The sequence below is a fragment of the Biomphalaria glabrata genome, chromosome 8 (genome assembly GCF_947242115.1).
Source record: "Biomphalaria glabrata chromosome 8, xgBioGlab47.1, whole genome shotgun sequence".
Taxonomy (NCBI): domain Eukaryota; kingdom Metazoa; phylum Mollusca; class Gastropoda; family Planorbidae; genus Biomphalaria; species Biomphalaria glabrata.
Window position 1 is genome coordinate 18,916,579 of NC_074718.1, and position 21,431 is coordinate 18,938,009.

General features: G+C 34.1%; 1 protein-coding gene across 4 annotated transcripts in view; it reads left to right on the forward strand.

Annotated features, from left to right (window-relative positions):
• Positions 1-10,657: 10,657 nt before the first annotated feature.
• The window catches only part of LOC106061412 (proton-coupled amino acid transporter 2-like), a 34,073-nt gene continuing 23,299 nt past the window's right edge, over positions 10,658-21,431 (forward strand). Inside the window, exons 1-8 of one of the 4 annotated variants that reach the window (XM_056037897.1) lie at positions 10,658-10,921; positions 15,784-15,877; positions 16,905-17,061; positions 17,690-18,050; positions 18,333-18,423; positions 18,751-18,839; positions 19,014-19,106; positions 19,493-19,577. In XM_056037897.1, the coding sequence (XP_055893872.1) occupies positions 17,767-18,050; positions 18,333-18,423; positions 18,751-18,839; positions 19,014-19,106; positions 19,493-19,577 (642 nt within the window). In that variant the 5' untranslated portion in view covers positions 10,658-10,921; positions 15,784-15,877; positions 16,905-17,061; positions 17,690-17,766. The remainder of the gene's footprint in view (positions 10,922-15,783; positions 15,878-16,904; positions 17,062-17,689; positions 18,051-18,332; positions 18,424-18,750; positions 18,840-19,013; positions 19,107-19,492; positions 19,578-21,431) is intronic. The other 3 variants (XM_056037898.1, XM_056037895.1, XM_056037896.1) reach the window with 3 other exon arrangements.

Below are 21,431 nucleotides of genomic sequence, written 5' to 3' on the forward strand. Positions count from 1 at the left end.
TGCTTCCGTTCCTCCAAAACGAGGCAGAGCTAATCATAGATCAATTTAATAAAGGTTTTTATTGGTCAACCTCCTCTAATAATAGACACAGCATTGGCAGTATGATGTTATTGTGGGTTTGTTTGTTTTTCAAAACTATTAAGTTTCTATTTTATTTTTTTTTGTTAGCCCAAAAAATGAATGTTATTTAAATTATACATTTAGACAAGTTTGTTGTTTTTAATCGAGAGTGTTATTTAAATGTAATGTATTTTTAAATTTAAACTTGTGTATAAAACGAACCAGAACACACATCTAGATCTAAATCTGAAACTAAAATTCTATTTGGTTAGACATATGCGTCCTCCGTTTGACACCCTTCAGCTCAAGAAAACACAGGAGACTATAATAGAAGTTTCTAGAACAGATGTAAAAATAGAGCCGTGAGACATAGGCCTATAACTTCACTATAGAGTCATATGGACATAGCCAGGATTTTTTTTTGGGGGGTGGGGGAGGATTTTTTTTTCTCCCCTCACCCCCCCCCCCCCAAATATATACATATTATTAACTTGAATTTTTAGCTTCAAACCCCGCCGAAAAAAAAAAGGGGGGGGGGGGTAAAACTTAAAACCCTTTGGCTACGCTCAAAGAATTTTGAGTGTGTAATTTGCTTTTTTTTTTTTTTATATTGAAGAGGTAGGCTATATATTTTTAGCTTCAAACTCCGCTGGAGGGGGGTTTAAACTCAAAACCCCATTTGGCAAACACTCATAGCATTTTGAGTGTGTAATTTGCTTTTATATATATTGAAGTATTTTTTAGCTTCAAGCCCCGCTGATAGGGGGGGGGGGGGGTTAAACTCAAAACCCCTTTGGCTACTCTCATAGAATTTTAAGGGTGTAATTTGCTTTTTTTTATATTGAAGGAGGTTTTTATCGTACATTTCGGAGGGGGGTTCAAAATCAAAATCTTCCTTGGCTATGCTCTTGGAATTAGGTTTGTTGTAGGCCTATGCATTATTTTTTTTTTGTTTTGTTTTATAAAAGAGGGGGATTTAACTGCAAAACCCCTGGTAGGGTTTTTTTTTAACTCAAAACCCTTTTGGCTGCGCTAGGGCAAGTGATGGTTTAGTATTATAATCTCACCTAAAATAAACAAAATTGAAACAAAAAATCAGTCACTAAATTCCGACCCCCCCCCCCTTGCGGGGGAGGGAATTTCATTTCGGGGTAGGGGTTTGAACCCACCCACCCCCGGCTAAGCCATTAATATAGCCTATATAAAATCAATACATTAAGAGACACATCAGGACAGTAAACTAAAACGTAAAGTAGCAATGTAATACATAAAACATCGAACCATATAACTTACAAATACAGAAACACTTTAACCTTTTATTATTATAAAATACTTAAATTCTAGTGTCATTTAATAGAGCATGGAACGGGTTGCCTGAATAATCCAGGAAAACCAATAGGCCTATAATATGGCTTAGGAGAGTTTCTCTAATTAACATGCACGATTAGATTAACACATGTAGGGTTACTAGACGTCCGGCAAAACGAGGCCATGTCCTCCTTTTGTTTTTTGGAGTCGTGTCCTCTGACCTGCCAGCATTATCCTAAAGAGAGAAAATGTCCGGCTGTTTAGACTGATTAATTAGGCGATTTGTGTGTTTTGAATTCGTACATGTCGGTTGCAAACAAGGGCATCACTGATTTAAAACGTAGTGTTGCTAGCGAAAAACACCGTAACAACACGTGCTTCTAATGCACTTTCCATGTAGTGAAACACTCTGGGAAGATTCATGAAGACTCGTGCTTCGGAGGCGAAATAAGAGTATCACACTGTTCACACATCATCAGTCTTAGTCCATGTATTGTACTGCTAGTCTAAGACGTAATATGTTTGTAGATTCAGAAACGGCTAAAAAAAAAAAACAACAACTGCATGAATAAAACAGTATTTGTTTTCGTGTGTGTGTGTGTGTGTACGTAATTAATCTTCATTACATTCAGCACTGACGGATCCAGGTGTGTTGATGCAACACCCCCCTCGACCGCTACCCTCTTGGGGCACTGGCGGATCCGGGGTGGGGGCGGTAGGGGCGATCGCCCCCCCCCCACTCGGCCGATCCCCGGGGGGGGGGGGATCGGCGGAGGAATTTTAGTATAGAATTCACACAATTTGTATACGAATTAATTACTTATGTTATTAATATATACTAATTATTTATATTTCAACCTATTTTTAGATTATTTCGCACCTCTCTAGTATGTTGGCCGATTTGTTGGGGTCGGGAGGGGGCGATGGTTTCTATCCCCCTCCCCACATACACTTTCGAGTGGGGGGGGGGTCCAAATTATTTGTAGAAATCCTAGCTTGCTAACAGGATAAATTAAATACCTATATGATTAAAACTTGTTATTGATATTTTCACCGATCTTTATATTATGTCGTTCCCTGTTTGCCGATGGGGGGGGGGGGGCAAATACCTCTACTGCCCTTCCCACCTAAACCCTTTGAGTTGGGGGGGGGCGGTCCTACTTTTATGAAGAAATTATAGTTTGTGAACAAAATTAGTTGAATAGTTATATAATATAAACTACGTATTGATATGTGAACCCATTGTACATTATGTCGTACCATACTCTAATCTCAAATTTTATCATTAGTAAATTTAAATGAAAAAGGTTTGTACCAGGTGGAAGGGGCGATACATGCAATCGCATTTCCCGCATCGAAGAAAACCAATACTTTTCTTTTTGTATTATAGTTAAGAAATTATAAAGTTAAAAAAAAAATCTGTCACTAATATAATTTATATATAGGCCTACTATAAATTAAATTCTTATATCGAGTCACCCCACCCCTATTCTTTAATGCCAAATGCTATCTTTAGCAGAAATTATTAAAGGAGCGAGGATTAATCGTTTTAACTCTACCACCCCTCCCATTTCCAGACAGAGTTTATTTAATTTCACATGAATTTATTATAATTATTATAAGAAAGACTTTGCATTGGAAAAGTTAGAATTCCAACAAAATTTTTCAGTTTAAGAGTCATGATTAAGATGAGTTCTAAACCCAAATAATCTTTTCATATTGGTTTTTATTTGCAATGTATTAAGGGCCTATAAATTCATATTAGAATATTTTTCAAGTACAAAATTATTCAAAAGGTCCTTTTTTAATAATTTGAATAATGAGCTTTAGGTCAGGAGAATGCGTTTCTGCAGTGAAAAATGCAAGAAAGCGTTTTTGGCGTCGGGGCTTCGCCTCAAACTCCATTGATGAATAATGAGCTGTAGATGTCAGGAGAATGCGTTTCTGCAGTGAAGAATGCAAGAAAACGCTTTTGGCGTCTCGGCTTCGCCCCGAACCCCACTTGGGAACCTTATAGCGCTGCACCAGTTGTTTTGTTTTTCGACGAAGGTTGAGAAATGCTGCTTTTTTTTTAATACTTATATATATATATATATATATATATATATATATATGTATGTATACATATATGCTGTACGCACGTTTATGCATAGGGTTAGGGTTTACTGGGCGTTAGGGTTAGGAAAAAAATCGCCCCCCCCCCGCCACCACTCCAAAGTTCTGGGGGTCACGGACGAATTTTAGTACAGAAACCACACAATTTACATACAAATACTTTACTTATGTTAATAATATAATATACTAATTATTTATATTTAAACCCAGTTGCGTCACATGTGTCGGTGTCACCCGGTCACTGGCGGATCCAGAACTTTGGAGTGGGGGGGGTGATTTATATATATATATATATATATATATATATAAGGGGTGCATTGGATAGTCCCTCCGGCTCCGGCTTCTGCCGAATATCCGGCATTTTTTACTATCCGGTGCTATTCGGCTCCGGTCGGATATCACTACCGGATAGTAAACCGGATAGTAAAAAGTACATAATTTAATATGCATAAAGTGGACCTAGTTCCATTACTGTCTGTTATAGAATGTATTATGTTTATATGAAAACAAAATAATGTGCTTAAAAATAGAGCCATTATGAATATGCACCAAACATCGTTTATTATAAAGACAAGGCGTGTTAATAACTTAATATAAATAGAGATGAAACTTTACATCATAAATGCGCTTTACATACAGAGCAGCAATGGCTGGCACTTTTTTCAATTTGTCTTGACCTTTGAGTAAGTTAGTTAACATGTTAAAATGCTACATTCCTTGACTACGTCATGCTGACCAGACGTCTGTCTAGCTGTGCGGGTATATCTCCAGAGGTAGAGATGAACAACTCCCACCCCCTTTTATTTGTTTAGTCCATCACATTGATTTTTTTATGGGTGGGTAACCACAAGTTAAATACGATGGACGTAGGTTTAATGTCAGCGTATTGACACTCTGTAGTGGTCACACCTTTCGAGGGAACTGAGTTTGTTTACTTAGTAGTTAATCTTTATTGGGGGGGGGGGGGGCTGGACTACAAGAGCCACACCTCTAATGTAACCAGGTATATTTCTAGATGAACAACTCCCTTCCCCTTTTATTTGTTTAGCCCATCACATTGAGTTCATTGATTGATAGGTGACCCCAAGTCAGATACGATGGACGTAGGCTTAATGTCAGCGTATTGACACTCTCTAGTGGTCACACCTTTCGAGGGAACTGAGTTTGTTTACTTAGTAGTTAATCTTTAATAGGGGGGGGGGGGGCTGGACTACAAGAGCCACACCTCTAATGTAACCAGGTATATTTCTAGATGAACAAATCCCTTCCCCTTTTATTTGTTTAGCCCATCACATTGAGTTCATTGATTGACAGGTGACCCCAAGTCAGATACGATGGACGTAAGCACTCTCTAGAGGTCACACGAGGGAACTAGGTTTGTCATTGGGGGGGGGGGGTGGACTAGACTTTACATTATAAATTCGTATTACATACGTAGCAGCGATGTCTGGCACATTTTAAAAGCTTGTCTTGACCTTTGAGTGGTCTTGTAAACACGTAATATTCCTTAACTACGTCACGCTGATAATCTGTCTAGATGTGCGGGTATATCTCCAGAGGTAGAGATGAGCACCCCCACCTCCTTTTGTTTGTTTAGTCCATAACATTGAGTTTACGGATAGGCAGCTGACCACATTAAGCCAGATGTCAACGTGTTGACACTTTCTAGAGGTCACATCTTATGAGGGAACTGAGTTTGTTTACTTGGAGTAGAATTTTTATTAGGGGCGGAACTACAAGCCAAATCTCTATAAGGTTAATCTGGTATGAGTTTGTTTATTATGAGATAGGTTGTCAATCAAGGGTCTGGACCACAAACCAAATTGTTAAGACATATTGACACTGTCTAGAGGTCACTAGATGATGACACTAAGTTTGTTTACTTGAAGAGAAATGTCAATTAGAGCGCTGAACTACAGGACACACCCCTACAAGTATTTTGTTACACAAGCCACGGGTATAAAAGTGGCTTGCAAGGGCATTTAGTAAATTAATTAATAATAATAATGGCTGATAAAAAGTCATCACTTATACGGCGTTACTTTAATGTCAAACAATGGACAACTCTAAAGCAGTTTGCAATGCTTGTAAAGTAGTACTGTCACGTGGTAAACCAGCAAACCTAAAGACTTCTCAACCACCACTATGATTAGTCATCTACGCTCGAAACACCCAGACTTATTCAACGAAATGACTGCATTGAAATCAGCATCAAGTAATATCACTGCCTGTGCCAGTACGTCTACGAGCACCAGTGATTCGTCAAGCCTCACACACAAGCAGCAACCAGGGATTAAAGAGGTCTTAGACAAAGCTAAATTGTGGGATATTAATAGTGATAATGCTAAACGCATTCACTTGGCCATAGCAAAGATGATTGCAACTGACATGGAACCTTACCAAGTAGTTGAGAAGTCTGGATTTATTGGACTTTTAAAAGTACTGGAGAAAAGATACAATGTGCCTAGTCGCAAATATTTTACAGAACGTGTTATTCCAGATATCTACAACAATATTTCCTCAAAGCTTCGTGAAATGCTATCTGATGCTAAAAGCATCGCTTTCTCAACGGACACTTGGACAGCTGATAATACCACCGAATCATATTTTGGTTTAACTGCCCATTGGTTGAATGAGTCATTTGACCGAAGCAGCTATGTTTTGCATTGTACAAAATTTAATGGCCAGCATACGGCTGCAAATTTGCTGTACTTAAGATATTTACTAAGCCATTATCTGTATTAGATACAAACCAGAAGCGGTTTGTGGCCTTTAAAACACGAGCCTAATGACAAGTTGATGGTGTCAAATACATGAACACAAACATCTACCCACTATAGGCTACAACTTAGATTGTACTTAAGAAAGATTTACGCTATAAAACCAAGAGTGAACTTTACCTTTGAAAGATTTACATTAGTTACATATATTTTTATATATTCTGCATGAGTTATCCCACATTCTACTTTACAATACATACGCACACACCATCTCATGTTACAAAGATTAGTTTATGATAAGCATATCTGTAAAAAAAATGCTGTTCATTTTAATGTATCAATCAGTGATAGAGTTTAAAATAAGAAAGTAAATAACAAAATAATATGAATATAGGTATGTTATATAGAAGATTTGCAAAAACTTCAGTAAAACGAGCTGTTTGAGTCATGTAGGTATCCGGCTCCGGCTCCGGCCGAATATCTAATTGTACTATCCGGTTATATCCGGCTCCGGCCGGATATCAAAAAGTACTATCCGGTGCACCCCTAATATATATATATATATATATATATATATATATATATATATATATATATATATATATATATATATATATATATATATATATATATATATATATATATATATATATATTCGATATATGAGAATAAAATAAGACTGTTTCTCAATCTTCGGCGAAAAAAAAAAAACAGAAAAAAAAAACAGTCATGTTGAGGCCCTTCTCTTGCAAGCTTGGGGGTCTGGGAGAGCGCTGTAAGCTTCCTCAGTGGGGTTTGGGACGAAGCCCCGACACCCAAAAGCGTTTTCTTGCATTTTTCATGGCTGAAACGCATTCTCCTGACATCTACACCTCGTTACGTATTAGTGGGGTTCGGGGCGAAGCCCCGACGCCAAAAGCGTTTTCTTGCATTTTTTTTACTGCAGAAACGCATTCTCGCCCCGACGCCAAAAGCGTTTTCTTGCATTCTTCACTGCAGAAACGCATTCTCCTGATATCTACAGCTTATTATTCAACAGTGAGGTTCGGGGCGAAGTCTCGACGTCAAACGCGTTTTCTGGCATTCTTCACTGCAGTAACGCATTCTCCTGACCTACAGCTCATTATTCATTCTATTATGAATAATGTGGAAAAATATTCTAATATGAATCTATAGTCCCTTAATACGTTGCAAATACAACCGATTTGTTCTTTGAAAAGATAATATACCCAACATATTTAGATTAAGGCTTTAAGGATCGCCGCCGAAAAAAAAAATTCGATCAATAATATTCAATAAAATTCAAGCATAAATTGTGAGTTATAGTCCTAAATTTATTTAACTAGAAAAATATGAGATAGAGTAAAGGCTGAAAAAAGTCGACTAGATTATCTGGCTTTTGAACTGATCTCAACCGTGACTGTTATATTAAACAATTTCGTTTGAATTATAACTTTTCCAAAGCAAAGTCTTTCTTAAAATAGTTATGATAAATTCATGTGAAATTACACAAATTCTGTCTGGAAAGGGGAAGGGCGGTAAAATGAAAACGATTACTCCTCGCTCCTTTTTATAATTTCTGCTATTGATTGCATTTTGCATTAAAGAATAGGGGTTGGGCGACTTGATATAAGAATTTACTTTATAGCATAAATAAATTATATTAGTGACAGATTTTTTAAATTTTGTAATTTCTTACTATAATAGGCATACAAAAAGAAAAAGTATTGGTTTGTCCGATGGGGGTAAGGTGATTGCATGTATCGCACTTCCACCTGTTTATATTATATAGATATTCGACTAATTTTGTTCACATACTATGATTTCTCCATAAAAGTAGGACCGCCCCCACCCCCCACTCAAAGGGTTTAGATGGGAAGGGCAGTAGAGGTATTCGCTCCTCCCCTTCCAATCGGCCAACAGATGAATGACATAATATAAAGACCGGTTAAAATACCAATAACAAGTTTTAATCATATAGTTATTTAATTGATTCTGTTAGCAAGCTGTGATTTCTACAAATAAATAGGACCGCCCATCCCACTCGAAAGTTTATGGTGGGGGGGGGGGGAGCGGATTTATGCCATCGCCCCCTCCCGATCCTACCAAATCGGCCAAAATACCAGAAAAGGGGGGGGGCGAAATAATCTAAAAATAAGTTGAAATATAAATAATTAGTATATATTATTAACATAAGTAATACATTCGTATACAAATTGTGTGAAATCTATACTAAAATACTAACCCATTCGCGCGATCTCCCCTACCGCCCCCCCCCCCTTCCGATCCGCCAGTGCACCCGGTGCGGTAAGTTCTGGGTGTCAACCCCCCACTCCAGAGGAAAATACTAAATAAAACAACTCTTGTTTATTTTGTTTGTTGTTTTTTTTTTTTGCTAATCAATAAAACTGCAAGCTAATTAGCTAATTAATTGATTGGTTACATATGAAAATGGTTTTTGAGTCTAATTTAAATTTTTTTTTTTTTTTTTTTACATTTTACCAATAGTTATTACATTAAATTAAATAGATTAAAATGTAACACTATAGAATTTAGAAACATCGAGTTGAACATATTATTATTAGCTATTATTTAAGAGCTCCCTACGGAAGAGGTTTTACATTAACCAATTTTTTAATTATGTCAAACCCTCTTCTAGTATATGTTGCCCGATTTGGGTTTTGGGTTGTAATTGAGGGAATTACACCGTAATTATCTTCTATTTTGGAGTAACGTCTGTATTATATAAGATACGAAGATCCCGAGCACCCACCAACTCTTTAACTCTTACCTTTCAAGTGAAGAGGCGGCCCAATGTTTGATCGAAATGACAGTTTGTTAGTAGAACTAGTTACATACAGTGTTACTGACAGTCTAGACGTGGACAAACTACTCGGCCAAAGCTACGATGGCTGCCCCCGTGATGGGTAGCATTAAGAACTATCTTCAGGCTCGGTTCGTGAAAAATATCCAGACCTTGTCCATTGCGCGTCCCACAGATTTAAACTTGTTATCATTGAATGTACGTAATGCTGTTGGTGTCATTAAGAAGATTATCTATTTCTTCGTAACAGTCCCAAGCGAGAGCGTTGGTGCTAAATTTACCTCTTTTGTGTAAGACACGATTGACAGAGAAACACGAATTAATTCGTGCTTTAAGTCACAACTTTGAGAAGATCTTTGACTGTTTAAAAAAAAACGATTGTAAATGAAACCAGACAATCTGCATATGTGTAATCAGTGCCTGCTTTTCATGTGTTTCTGATTTGTCTTTTAATTGTCGTCAATTCTTCACTCGTTCTTGAACCAGTTTCCCTGATGTTGCAGTCTGTCCATCTAAACACAAGCGGCCGCTCAACAGTCACATCAACAGTCACATTAATGACATAATCAAAAACCAACTTGACCAAGCTGAGGAACATGAGCTAGTGTTGCCGAGACTTAGCAGTCGACAGATACACCGAGCATATCCACATGTTTGCATTTTGGGATTATTACAGAGCACGACTTTACATTCCGTATCTTGATTCGTTAGTTTCTTCATTAACGTCTCGCTTTTCAAGCAATAATAATGCTCAGTTCAACCTGTTTTGTCTTCATCCTAAAATGATTTAAGAATTGCAACGTATAGAACAATATCAGAACTGCCAGATAAACGTTCATTGCCGGCTTGTCCGTCGCGACCAGAAGCACTTCAGTAGTCAAGTTATTAACAATTTTGGCAGCGTTGGCATTTTTTGTTTGATCGACCGTTGGGATGCACGGGTCGCACGGATAAACAGTAAATAGTTGTTTTTTTTTTCACGTTAGTTTTTTTTTTCAATTTCATGAGACAATTTAAGTATTTACAGTGAACTTAATATCACATAGGTATAGAAAGGGGGGGGGACCAATTCTTTTCTTTAATATTCTCTGTAAATAAAAAGTTAAAGCTACGACTTTGAGCCTTGCAAAAAATCCTGCGGGCGCCCATGGTTATCGTAGTCGTTAGTTATGAATCTCACTGCTCTATTTGTTTCTTTTCCAGTTTCTTTATGTTTTTATTGAGGGTCCCAAACAGAGGATGCATATTCTATTATTGGCCTAACCAAGGTTAAGTAACACTTTTGTTTTATGTTTTATTTGATATATAGAAATTTTCTTTTAATAAACCCTAATGCTTTGTTTGATTTGTTTATCGTTTCATCAATATGTGGATTCTATGCCAGTTTTTCTTTTATTATAACACCTAAGTATTTTGCGTATTGAGAAGGCTCTTCGCGAATCGAAGCAATCTTTCAAATTCTAATAATAATCATACAATAATTATCAATAATTCGTATTTTGTACACCATAAACACCAAAAAAGTTTGCTATTTATTGATTGGGTTCCATGTGTGAAAATCTCTTGTTCTGGGGTACCGGTATACGAAACCGGATATGATACATTGACTTATGACCTTATGATTTAGTTTTGGTTTCCTCAATAATTTTTTTTTTCTTCAGAAAACAACGAAAGAGGCCTGAGTCAGGCCTTAGAGTGTCTAGAGTGATATGTTCTAGATCTAGAGTTATTTATTTATAGATCTAGATCTGTAGTATGGATCTGCACTTTTGACAAGAAAAACAAGCCAAAATTTTCTCGCGTGACAATGGTCACAATCTCATTACATTGCTGAGTCTGAGTGTACTCTGTACTGAGTCTTGAGTGTACTTTGTTATTTGTTGTGTGTCACTGTGTGAGTGTGTAGTATTAATTATTAATACTATAACTATTATAATACTATTATTACTCAATTAGTTATTTAGTATTATTAGACATAGATCTATTAGTTAAGATCTACTAGAGAAATAGACTATAGTATAGATAATAGAGTATATAATATATTTATAATGATTTATATTTTCTACTTATAATAATTAATATACATTGGACCATTGGTGATTTATTATTTATTAGCTTGGCCCTGCTTGGCTTAGCCGGCTTAGCCTAAGTTATTATTGCCGTAGCAGTAGGCCTTAGCCTTAGGGTTTAACCTTAGACTTAGATATATATATATATATATATATATATATATATATTGCTTTTTTTATTAGGTCTAGATTCTAGACTCTAGTAGAGTCTACTAGAGTTAACAAATTGCCAGTTTACTTTAGTACTTAGACTTTAGGTTAGACTTATCTAGACACTAAGACTAAGACAGAGTTCACAGAGATAGACTAGTAAACTAAACTAGTTAGTTAAGTTAGTTTAGAGGTAGAGTCAGGTAGATCTAGACTAGATCTAGAATCTAGTAGATTTTTAAATAGAGACTAGATCTATAAATAGATCTACATTTATTAAATTTTATTAGAGATAGACTCTACAAGAGCTCTAAAGTTAAAGTGACTTAAGACTCTGACTGTCTCTAGAGTCTAGTATTTAATTTTTATTATATTATTTATTGCATCTCTTATTAAATATTATTTAAATTTAAAAGGAAACTCCTATGGTTTTGACAATTTTTTTATATGTGTTTTGATTTACAGATGATGAAACATATTAAATTCTTTTTTTTTAAATTTGCAATAATAACTTGATGTTTTTCGGATGTAATTTTCCTGCGCACCCAAAATGATCAGATTTTCACCAGGTTTCTATGTGACGTCATACTAACCTACTAATTTAAAATAAAATCTATTGACTTATTGTATAACAGGAGACCATACAGTAAAGTTTACATTCTCGTAAAATAAATATATATCTTTATCTATTTAGTTAGATCTAGATCTTGTAAGCAAAGAAAAAAAATGTGTGTTGAAAGTAGGTTTACATGCTTGACTAATCAAGTGTATTTTGTTGCCTAGCCACTCAACACACATAAACACTGTCTATCTCTTGGTTGTCTTGTCATAACTGACTACACGTAGTCTTGACTAGCCTTACATTGACCAGTTTGTTAGAATCATTCAGACACACAATGTCTTTACTTTTTAGGACAGGGAGGGGCTTAGATGAAAATGTTACTTTTTTTCTTGAGTTGGTTATCCTAATGCTTTTAGATCTCTCTCTCTCTATTTATATATATAGCTGTACCATATAGCTCTGGACTTGGCCATCACTAAGCCTAACAGCTACTGTAAGAATGAAGCGACACGATTGGTTAAATGTAGTTTCTCTTTCAGTATTGTTGAGGGAAGTGATAATTGACTGAGCTAAAAACAAAATCTCAAAGAACCCCGTTTTGTTTTTAGATGTCAATAATTTCCTGACTAATTTATTAAATATAAATGTTAAATATAAGCATTTAAATACAAAATGGTAAAATGTTTTCTATTACCAGTGGCGTCACATTTCGACTAAACATATTTTAATTGTTCAATGAAATTCTATCAAAAGGTTTAAAATGCTATATAATACTTAATATGAAAATGTGAAACCTTACTTTCAGGTGTATACCAGCTGCATGTATGTATATGCACACTGCTTTGATAAAAAAATGTTGGATTTGTAATTAGCACCTTAATATCAGGATGACAATCAATAGTCACTGTTTAACAAATGAAGACATTCTTCAGGCATAAATATTATTGAAATCTCACATGTAATTAATGTAAATTTTGTAGAATTGGAGATTTCTGAAGATAAAGATGTTATTAAATTTCATTTTCTGTAAAAGAAGATCTAGCCAAGGTGAAGGAATTTTCCTAAAATGTCAGTCGAATGATATACTTGAATATTCTAGAGTAGTTTTCTTCTTGGCTAGTGCCAAGAATGGTTCTGATGCTTCCTAATGGGGATGATTGAGTCACTTCATAGCAAAACTCTTTTGTTGTCAAATATTTTCAACTAATTGTATTGAAATGAAATAGAAATTTGTAACTTATTTATTGTGTGGTTGAAATTATGTCCTATATTGGAATATTAAAAGACGTATGAAGAATTCATCAGGATTGTAAAATCGGAAAACAAGGGCATCAGGCTACAAATACAATTGACAAGGAAGTCGTTGCTATGATTGATGTAAAGAAGAAAAACAATGGAAGGATATATTGCACGGACTGTTTCTATAAAACCAGAATATTTGACATTTTGTGAATATATTAAGAACAAGTCTTTATTGAATAAAGAATTTATATGAGATGATGGAAATGTTATGTAGATAAAACCCATAGCTGAAAGTACATTTGTAATATTAAAAAGTTTATAAATGTTTTAGCAAAGACATAAAAAATGTTAGAGTCAGGATGACTGTAAGCACCTTTGTATTTTTTTTGACATCACACCTGACATAGCACACCTAACTTAGCACTCACTGATCAGATTCAGAAGTTATATGATTTTAAAGGATACCAACTTAATGATCTTAAAATGTTTAGAAAAAGTTGAGCTTAAATTTATATGTGGAGCTCAGAGACATGAAAATTCAGCTTCATTCTCGGGAACCATGGAGGAGTACAGGAAATTTATTAAGAACCAACAGAATAGCTATTTGGAAGATGTATAAAATTTACTCAATCTATGTGGTCAACAGAAATTAGCTTTTTGCTTAGCATTTTTTGATACAATTGAAATACTTTTTTCGTTCTGAAATTATTGCAGATAGAGGCACAGCTTAAGATCTTTTATTTTACCTATCTTTATTTTTTTTAGGGGTGGGGGGATGTACTACAAGGTCAAAGATACACAAAAGTAGGCTTAAAACTGTTGACAATGTGGTGATTAATTAAACCTTATCTTTAACAAAAGCATACAATTTATTGCAAAGTGTTATTAAAAAAAGGCTCTTCTAAAAAAAAAGCACTGTGATTCAGAAGAAAGTAAATATTGAAAACCAGAAGAAAATGTCAGCCGAGCGATCACAAGATGCCGGATTAACTATTTACGAAGAGAAAAGGAGGTTCATTCTTAAGTGCATTGATCGTTTTTTAACTCTGAGCTTCAACTCCTACTGGAAGCAAACATTGATGTAGCAGATAAATTTGGAGCAATCCAACCGAAAAATTCTTTAGTTCAACAACCAACAAAGTATTGTAGATGTCAGTTTCAAAATATTGGCTCATGATGATTTTTCAAAAGGAGACATTCCAACAGAAATACCATGACTGAGAAGGGATCTAAAAGCAACAAAATTTATTCTTGAAGAAAATAAAAGTTGACAGTGCATGTTTCATATCCCACTAAGACCTTAAAAAGTATCTCTAAATCATTTAACAAAGCCTTAAACCATTTCTTACCATCTGCTTATCTATGACGTCTAATGTGAAAAAAAAATGAAGAACTTTTTGAGACAAAGGAACAAACAACACTTTCACAAGGGGGAGTTTTATAAAAAATGAGATCGTTACAGACATTAACTTCATTTAACATCAATAAAGTTAATGATACATTTTCAAGTTTGAAATGCAGAAAAACAACAAAAACAACAGTGTAATTTAGCCTACTTATAGTTGCATTGTTGCAAAATTGAACTATAGATTAATGGCAATATCTTCAATTCCATAGATTAAGGATGAGTACAGTGTTTCACATGACTACACAAACCCAGTGAACTGTAGATAAATTATAATAAACAAGTGAATTTTTAAAATTTAATAGACACTCATTTTTTAGTTCTTGAACATTCAAATAACGTATGTTGTTATAAACTATGCATTACATCGCAACTAAAAATAAAGGGATTTTAGGGGGGGGGGGGCGGGGATGACACCCTGAGCTGACCGCACCGGGTGACACCCACCCTAGTGACGAAACTGACTTATTACAACTTTTTACGCAGAATTTAAATATGTCAATAACTCAAATTTGAAAAAACATCAGTTTCCCTTTAATTAAAAGTAGAATTAGATTAAGACTAATTCTGATTAATTAAAGTCTAGTCCTAGATTAGAATTAGTAGAATCTAGTCGGTGACACTGTTATTTAGTGTTAATCTAGTAGTGTAAATATTATTTATCTGAGTATAGTCTACTGTTACTTACAGTAGTGTAGACACTCACACTGAGGTGACTGTAGCCCTAGATATATATATTGCTATTATTAGTATACATAGATTTAGAATTTAGAAAGTATAGCTGAGTATAGACCGTCAGCCACAGTATCAGTACTGTATTCACTCTGAGTAGGGTGAGACTGTCACTGCAGTCTGTATTATGTGTATTGAACAGTGATGCCCAACCTAATTCGACCCACAGGCCATTATAATTTCCAACACTCATCTTGCTGGCCACATGAACGAAAAGTTATAAAATGAAATGAAATTGTTCTGAAACTATTTTGGTAGAAACCTATGGATTTGATACTTAATTAATAGGTTATTTGACAATTATATTTTTTTTTTACGAGCCAGACGATACCTTCATTTCTCTAATTAAATGTTAGCAACGCCGGCTCATTTTGTGGTCTTTTTTTTATAAATATTTCCATGGATCCTCCAATATCTAGGCATAGTTTAACAATCTTTTATTCGTGGCTCAAACCAAGAATATCACCATATTAGTTTTGTAATGCCCTTTTTATGTTGTTGTTGTATTAAACAGCCACACTTTCTTTATAAAATAAATATGTTGGCTTATTATCATGTTCAACAAAAAAAAAGTAAAGATCTGTTAACTTTTCCAGGTAGCTTCTACATTCAGAGTCCATTTTATAAACACACAAATGTTAAAGATCATGATACCAATCCATCAGAGAAAAAGTGAGGGCCCAAATGTAGGTAAATATACATTTTTTCAACTTTTTTTGTTTTGTTTGGAAGGTAGATTTCTACACTTAGTGCCAAAGTTGCGACGGGCCGGATGGAATCATGTCGGCCCGTGGGCTGTAGTTTGGGCACCACTGGTATAGAATATAGATCTATACTTCAAATCTAGATCTAAAGATTGTAAACAGTAAAGTAGACTGTCAACTCAGTACATCAGTAGATAAAGATCTAGTCAATATTGTTATAAAGTTGGTGGTGACACAGATGGTGGTAGTGCTGTGTGTGTTTTTAGCCAATGCAAATCACCCCAGGCCACCCACTCTAAATGAGCGGTCAACTGTAATGAGTGACAGTACATGATAGTTATGGAAGAATCTGTTTTGTGAATAGTACTCAGGCTAGTCACGTCAAATGTAGTCATGTGATCAACCAGAATGGTTGAGCAACATTCCATTGGGCTCTAGTAGGGTCCTATATAAAAAGCGCAGGTGCCACAAGCAAGACGGTTAATGACAGTTCGGGTTCAGTACAGTCCAGTTCACTACAGATGACTTGGTTTAGTCTGGTTCTGTACAGCATATAACAACAGTTTGATGTGGAGTACTGTCAAGTACAGTCAAGACACCATGCAAGTACGAGACGATATCTTGATCTGTGATTGAGTCCAACACAACGAGCCCAGTGTGTGAAGTCAGTCCTGAACAGTGCAAGTCTGGAACAAGGCAGACAGGCCAAGTACAAGAATTGATACGGTGGTATGGTAGTTAACAGAGATATATTTGTACTGTCAGTTTTATGTGTTGCCAAAAGTACAGCATTGGCTGTGATTTATTGGACATTAAACTGTTGGGGGTGTCGTGAATAGTGAGAAACGTTACAATATAGATCTAGAATCTATATTAATATAGACTACCTAGACTATATGATAGATTTAGAATAATAGATAGCAATCCACTAATGAAGATCTATTTGGAGTAAAAATTTGGATTTATAAATAGATTCTATATCTAGAAATAGATTTTACTACTTCATCTCACAGTGGCACTGAGACAAACACTTCTTGGCGGACATTCTGAGTTCTCAGTGACTCTAAACTCTGCTGAGTCTCTAGACTACTGTCAGACTCACTGTTGAATGTTCACTTTTAGACTAATTAAACTACATCTGAGATCTAGTAGACTCTTTTAGTCTAAGTAGTAAGTAGAAATTTAAAAAAAAATCTTGACTCAAATTTAAAAAAAAATGCTTATTAAAAGATGACAATATTTTAGCTCTGTAATCTGCACTGTATATTACATGTTATATATATAGATTCCAGATCTACTACTTTACTATACTGACACTTATAGATCTGGTTAAAGTTATACTACATAGTATATATGCTTTAGACTTGAATATAAGCTTATTCATAACTCTGTAAAAAGTTAAAACTATAGAATTACCTATTATGTCTAAGGCTTCTTAAATTTATACTTTAAACATATTAATTATGTATAATTACTAGTCAAACTAATTTGTCCAATTTCGAATATATATATATATACACTAATTATTAATCATTAACTAATTTACTACATCTAGATCACATTATATGTAATAGATTAAATCTAAACTATGAAAATTTTTCAATAAAGTACTTATTTTGACAATTAATTAAATTATCATTAGATCATAAATACTTTATATCTGGCCACTATAGATACTTATTAGTGTTAAAAAGGTACTTCAAGTTGTAATTTTTTTACTAAGAAATATATTCTTCTTGCTTGAAAACTAGCATTTACATTTACAAATTTACACATACACTTCAATGTTTCTTTTCAGCATGAATATAATATCTTGAAAAAAAATGAACAGCTGTCTTATTTAGGATAATTTAACTATTGCTATATTTATGAAAAATGGCTGAAGTTGAAGAAGCAGCTTTACTTTTACCCAAGTCATCACCAGTTGCCAGTGAAAAGTATCAAAGGAGTGCACCCTCAGAAGTTTCAACAGATCAGACATCATTTCTGGCAGCTAAGGCTATCAACAATACACATCAACCCTCTGAAGATAGCATTATGGTTTTCCCTCATGGTGGTATAGTTGAGGTTACTGAAGGTTACCACCATGGTTATCAGGCTGCAGGCTCACATCACAGCATGTTGCTGTCTGACAGATCTTTTGTTGAAAACACTACAAGGTATTTAAAAAAAAATAATAAAAAAAAATCTTGTACTGCTTAAATATCAAATAATATCATAATTAAATGGGAATCTTCAATCTTTTGGAGAGAAGTGTTGTCTCTTGATTGTGACATGAAGGTGGGAACAGATAAATTGCTTGTCTTGATGTTTCCATTAATATCACATTTGCCTCCCTGCAATTGGCTTTTTTTAGATTGACATATATATATGTGTTGTCATTTAAATTTTGTGGTTTTTATTTCAACACTTATTCACTCTAAATTTTTATTTATTTTTAGCAACATGCAGACATTGATGCATTTACTAAAAGGGAATATTGGAACTGGTATTCTAGCACTTCCACTAGCTATTAAAAATGCTGGACTATGGGTATGTGAAATATTGATTAGTTTTTATGTAAAAGATGAACATGGTTAAGTTAACTGACCTAAATCAGTTAAGATTTACAGACATATAGGAGTTCTTACATCGCCAACATCACTGAAAATATTGGTAATAAGAATAACAAATCTTTAACATATTTTCAATGGAAGACTTTTATTTTATTTAAAGGGTGTTGGAAAGTCTATGAAAATTATTATAAAGATCACATTCCTTAAATTTACTAACTCTTTTTTTTACAGGTTTTTGTTTATTAGATTGAATAATAATATGTAAAAAATTTTAGTACAAAAAATAATTTTTTTGTTTTTTCAGATGGGATTTTTTAGTTTGCTGGCTATAGGTGTAATAGCAGTACACTGTATGCATATGTTAATCAAATGCAGTCATATTCTTAGTAAAAGGTAATAGTAGTACACCGTATACAAATGTTAATCAAATGTAGTCCTATTCTTAATAAAAGGTAAACCACTATTTTTAAATAATATTCTTTCTTAAAATATTTTTCTTTCTTTTTTTTTTTTACCAATTGACTTTTCAACATTTTCTTAGACTTCTTTTGTTTTATATCTATTTAGGACAACTAGACTTGAGCTAGACTATGCAGATGTTATAGAAATAAGTTTTAAGACTGGACCACAGAGATTAAAAAAGTTTGCAAAAGCAGGAAGGTATAAAATCAGTATACTATAGGATTGTAGTTTTTAATTACATCTTTTTTTTTTTCCTTAAAAGGCAATTCTGAATCAGCACAAATTAATTTGTCATTCGTATAAAAAAAATAATCAGATAATAAATTTCAATTTGAGATCCTCTATTAATGCAAACTTCATTATTCAATAGTAAGTTCTCTTGATCATAACTCATAGTTCTTATATATTTAATCAGATCTATTGCCAAAGCAAAAGAAAATGTTCATCTTTGCTGTTCTATCATTGAGCAATGTGATTTCAATGAAATTTTAATATTTATTTATTGGTAACATTAATAAAATTTGAATACAATAACTAATTAATATTAGTGTTATGCTCATGTAAACTCCTACTGATTATTTCAGATTTGCAGTCAATGCTTTTTTAATATTTACTCAATTTGGTTTTTGCTGTGTCTACATTGTGTTTGTAGCCACCAATGTACAGGCTGTAAGTACTTTTTTTACTTTTTTGTTTACTAACACATAAAGCTAGTAATGTATTTTATTTTTTAATAACATTGTCAGAAAAAAAGTCAAGTGCCCCTTACAGACCTTGCAATCTATAGGTCATATAATGTTAAGGTCATCTGTTTCTTTGGCCAACAACAACCAACCGCCTTTACTTTCCACAACTAAAGTTGGTTGAACTCAGGGTTGCCAGTAAATTTCCAAAATTTAAAATCACAGTCTTCACAGATTCCAACCCAGGACATAAGGTTCAGAAGCCAAGCGCTTGCTAACTCAGCCACTGTGCCTCCTCTATAACACTGTGAAAAAAAACAACTATATTTTTCTGATAATTAACACATTTTTACTTGCACCCTAGGGAAAAGCAGCATTTATGTGTTGTTCTTCAGGAACAAAAGTCAGACTATTTGCAGGCGATTGCATAATATATAGAACAATAAAAACAACACAAGACACAGATATTTTACAAAGAGAATTAGATGAATTACAGAAATGGGAATCAAATTGGAGCATGTCTTTCCACCCAGAAAAATGTCAGTTGTTAAGAGTAACAAAAAAACTAAAACAAATTAATTCCACTTATCTTATTCATGGCAAACCAGTAACACAGACTAAAAACGCAAAATACCTAGGTGTTATAATAAATAAAAAACTGTCATGGAATCCCCATATTGATGAAACTATCAACAAATCAAACAAAGCATTAGGATTTATTAAAAGAAATTTCTATAAATCAAATAAGAACATAAAACTAAAATGTTACATTGGTTAGGCCAATAATAGAATATGCATCCTCCGTTTGGGACCCCTCAACTCAAGAAAACATTAAGAAACTGGAACAGACACAAAATAGAGCAGTGAGATTCATAACAAACGAATATTCACATTTGACTAGAGTAACACCTTTAGTAAAATCACTAAATTTAGAAAGCCTTCAGGACAGAAGGCTCAAAAGTAAAGTAGCAATCATACATAAAACACTGAACCATAATCTTCAAATACAAAAACAAAATTTAATAAAATACTCTGAAAGACACAAAGATAAAGGCACATTCCTCGTCCCATATGCTAGGACAAATTTGTACAAATACTCCTTCTTCCCTAGTGCTATTAGAGCATGGAATGGGTTGCCTGAGCTAGCCAGGAAAACCAGTGACTTGGCAGAATTTAAGTCATTAGTTAATATGCATGACTAAATGCATGACGCGTAGGATGTAATCATCTTCTTTTTTGAAGTAACGTCTGTATTATATAAGATTTAGTTTTATTATGTCTGTCCATCTGTCAAGCTTAGATCTCAAAAATTAAAAGTGATCTTGAAAATAAATATGCTTTCATCAATGTTGGTACAGTGCTCAAAATAAGTGCAACTGCTTTTTTGGGCCATTTGAAAAACCTTTTTAAAATGCTTGATGTTTTTTTTTTCCACATTTATGCACCATTTTTACAGCAAGATTAAATCTTATAAGAGTTATAGTACTGTATCATGATTTTAGGGATACCATGAAAATGGAAAATAATGTTTTTTCTTCTATAACATAAGACTAAGACTGCTGATTCTTGTGGAAATTTGTTGTGATTTCAAGGACTTTTTTTCTTGAATAAAAAAAAATGAATAGAACAGTCACGACATTGAGAGTTCATTAAGTGACTACACACAGGTGTCTTGATCCCTTTCATATTTTCTAGTCAATGAGTAGCACTGCTACAGTCTGACCTAATAAGGAACAAATGAGTTTTTGTACTGTTTGGTTCTAGTCTTGATTCACACCCACTTCCTGATGACTTGACTTAATTATGATGGTTTTTTATGATCTTTTTATAAGGTAGTCTA